Source organism: Terrapene carolina, unplaced genomic scaffold, assembly GCF_002925995.2.
Source record: "Terrapene carolina triunguis isolate 2854851 unplaced genomic scaffold, T_m_triunguis-2.0 Scaffold751, whole genome shotgun sequence".
NCBI classification, from domain to species: Eukaryota; Metazoa; Chordata; order Testudines; family Emydidae; genus Terrapene; species Terrapene triunguis.
Window position 1 is genome coordinate 894,171 of NW_020665102.1, and position 3,533 is coordinate 897,703.

At 65.1% G+C, this 3,533-nt stretch overlaps 1 protein-coding gene across 1 annotated transcript in view; it reads left to right on the forward strand.

The window, feature by feature from the left end:
- CNTROB (centrobin, centriole duplication and spindle assembly protein) overlaps positions 1-880 on the forward strand; it is an 11,824-nt gene extending 10,944 nt beyond the window's left edge. The window contains exons 19-20 of the mRNA XM_029913633.1: positions 168-255; positions 507-880. Coding sequence (XP_029769493.1) covers positions 168-255; positions 507-635 — 217 coding nt within the window. The 3' untranslated portion in view covers positions 636-880. The remainder of the gene's footprint in view (positions 1-167; positions 256-506) is intronic.
- The last annotated feature ends 2,653 nt before the right edge of the window (positions 881-3,533 follow it).

Below are 3,533 nucleotides of genomic sequence, written 5' to 3' on the forward strand. Positions count from 1 at the left end.
GGGGAGTGGGGGCTGGTGGGTTAGAGCATGGGGGGCTGGGAGCCAGGACTCCTGGGTTCTATTCCTGGCTCTCGGAGGGGCGTGAGGTCCAGTTGTTAGAGCAGGGGCGGGGCTGGGAGCCAGGACTCCTGGGTTCTCTTGGCCCATTCCTATCTGCTGCTCCCCAGGCCCGACGTGAAGGGCGACGGGGGCCACGTGAAGCCGGCCGCCCGCAGGAACCTTGACCCCAGGCTGCCGGAGGCCGGCAGGAGAGAGGTGAGTCTGCCGGGGGGGGGGGGGGGGGGGCGCTGTGGGGGTGGGGCGCCGTGGGGGGCTCTGGGGCTGGGCTCTGTGGGTGCTGGGCGCTGTGGGGGGCTGTGAGGCTGGGCTCTGTGGGTGACGGGCTCTGGGGATTGCTATGGGGCAGGGCGCTGAGGGAGAGGGCTGCTTTGCATCCTGAGGGGTCGCACCCTTCCCCCAGGGCCTGGGGCTCTGTTCCCGGCCGCTCACCCTCCCCTCTCCCGCAGGTGGGTCCCCCCCGGCGCCCGGCTGGCGCCCGACCCGGCCCTGAGAAGACCCACGGCGTTGCCAAGGGCGGGCGGAAGGCAGCCCAGCTCGGTGCCCGCACCGGCAAGGGGGGCGGCGTGTGGAGATGAAGCGGGTTCCCCGTGGGGCGTCCTGATGCCGTCACACCCTGCACCCCCCGGGCACAGACCCCCCCCCGGTCCCAGGGGTCTCCCCACTGCCCTAGGGGCCCTGTTCTCAGCCCCAGTTCGCATGTTGTGTTGGTGCCAGGGTGGCACGTGGGGCTGGGCTGCTCCCCATTCGCACCGTGTTGCGTTGCTCTAAGTTATTGCCCCCCTGTTGGGGCGCTGTTGGTTATTTTTCTAAATAAAGAAGAGTTGGGTTTTGCAGCAGATCCGGTGCCATGATTGGGGGGCCCAGCCCGCCAGCCCTTTGCTCCCGTGCCCTCCTCCGGGAAGGGCAGGAACACTGGGCGTCGCCCAATGGTAGCAGACCCATGGGCCCATCCACCCAGGTATCCCGCCTGCCGCCCGGCTCGGCCCCACGGGCCCATCTCCCCCAACGTCCCGCCTCCTGCCTGCCGGCCGGCTTGGCCCCACGGGCCCATGTCCCCCGGCGTCCCGCCTCCTGCCTGCCGTCTGGCTTGGCCCCACGAGCCCATCTACCCCGGCGTCCCGCCTCCTCCCTGCCCAGAGTAGCGGAGCCTGTGCAGTGATTGGCAGAGCTGGGTTTGTCGGGGGGAGGGCTTCCCCCCGTGCCCAGCCCCTCCCCCAGGCTGGGCACTGCCATCTGCTGCCCCCCCCCCCTCGGCAGCGCAGGGCGATCAGGCCGCCGTGATTAGCTCTAATCTGCTTTTGTGCGAACGTGGCTTACACAACCCTGCGGTGCCCGCCCCGCGCGGGTGCCTTGGGGCCGGCTTTCTCCCCGCCATCCCGTGCTGTGTTCCTTTCCCCCGTGGGACCCCCCTCAATCGGTGCCCAGCGCTCGCTCGATGAGCCCCTCGGCGCTACGTGCCCGTCTCTTTTAATGGGCAGCCCCCCGATGCGAATCCTGCGCCGGGGAGACAGCTCCGGGAGCTGAGCCGCGCCTTGATTTCTCCTCCCTCTGCCCTTTTTTCGGGTGCCCCAGCGGGCACCCGGAAAGCATGGCGGACACATTTGGTGCCCACCGGGGGAGGGTCATGCCCACCATCTCCTGGGAACTCGTGAGAGGGGCCAGGCCGGGATCCGGCTCCCCAGGGCACGTCCACACAGGGAGAAAAGACCCGCGGCCGGCCCGGGTCAACGGCTCCATCTCCCGGGGCTAAAAAATGGTGCCAATTTTTCAGCCCCATGGCCTGGGCCAAGCGTGGCTTTCTTTTATCCTGGTGTGGACGTCCGAGGCCGGACACGGGACTTTTGCAACCGTCCGACCCGTCCCACGCGACTCCCCCAAATCGCTCCCGGAGCAGATGTGGTTGAAACCCCGCCCCTGATGGCGTCCCGGTTAATGCCTCTTGCCGGTGAAAACGCTGGCGTCTTTCCGGTGGGGACTCGTCTTCAGCGCTCAGCCTCTGGGTCGCGTTGGCACGTTCATCTGGTTAGCCGCCAGCAAGGCCGATTTCAGGGTCCCGGCTTCCCAGGACAGACACACCCCCTTCCCCCCCCCCGCCCCATCCTGGAAATCTGATCCACCTTCTTTGCTCCTGGATGGCTGTGTTTACACCGAGCCGGATTAAAATGAATCGTTGCTCGGTCAACCGAATCAGTGACCCGGCTTCATTTCCCCGTCCTCTGCCAACTTTCTCGGGACCAAATGAACTGGGGTGCCCGCCTGGACAATGCCTGTGCCCAAGGGGGCTCAACTCTGCCCCCCACCGGCGTTCTTTTGCCTTGCGCTGCCGGAGTCGTTGCCGGCGGTAGTAGTGTCATCCCCTTGGTGGAGGGGGATGGCCAGTGCCAGTCCACTCCCCTTCCGCTCCCCGGGCTCCTCCGCCAGTCTCTGCCCCTCGGTTCCCAGTTCTGCTCTTCTGCCCCACAGGACCTCAACCCCCTGCTCACCCAGGCACTCTCGCCCCATGGGAGCCCGCGCCTGACTCGCCTCACTGCCTGGTGTAGGGCTACCACCAGGGACTCCTCCCTGGGGCCGCTCAGCCCGCACCCAGGGTCCTCTGAGCTCCCTCCCAGCCAGCTGTGGTTGACGTGCGTCCCCTTTCCCTGCCAACGGGGGTGGAAGGGAACAGCCAATCCATGGAGACACACCCTCTCCCTCCCTCACCCCCCCCCAAACACACAACCCCCCCACCTCACACAACCTCTCACACACCTCCTCGCAACCGAATGCACAGACTGCAACCCCCCCCAACCTGTCCCACACATGCCAATCCCCCATCCCTGTTTGTCTCCCCATACAACAGGTGCCCGCACTGCACCCGCACAGCCCCCCACAACCACACACAGACCCCCCCCAGCACCGGTACACAGCCCATTGCACTCCCTCCATGCAGAACTCCACAGGCGCATGCACCCTCCCTCTTGCAACACCCCCGAGCTCCCACACCTGGACACACACCCTCCCCCCTCTTCCCCCTGACGTGCGCACAGACACTAGTCCTCTACGCACTGTAACACACGCGCTCCTACCTACCGCTCAGCCTTTCCACACAACCTCTACACACAACACACCCATACCACACAACACACACACACCAACACACAACCTCTACAGCCCAACACACAACCTCTACACAGATACCCCAACACAAAACCTCCATACACACACAACACACCCACACCCCAACACAAAACCTCCATACACACACCAACACACAACCTCTACACACACCCTACACCCACACACCCTCCACAGACACACCCACGCACAACCTCTACACAAATCCCAACACACACACACACACACACACACACACACACACACACACACACACACACACATACCCTCCACATACAAATTCCAGCACACACACACACACACACATCCCAACATACAACCTCCATGCACAAATCCCAACACACATGCCCTTCCCCCCC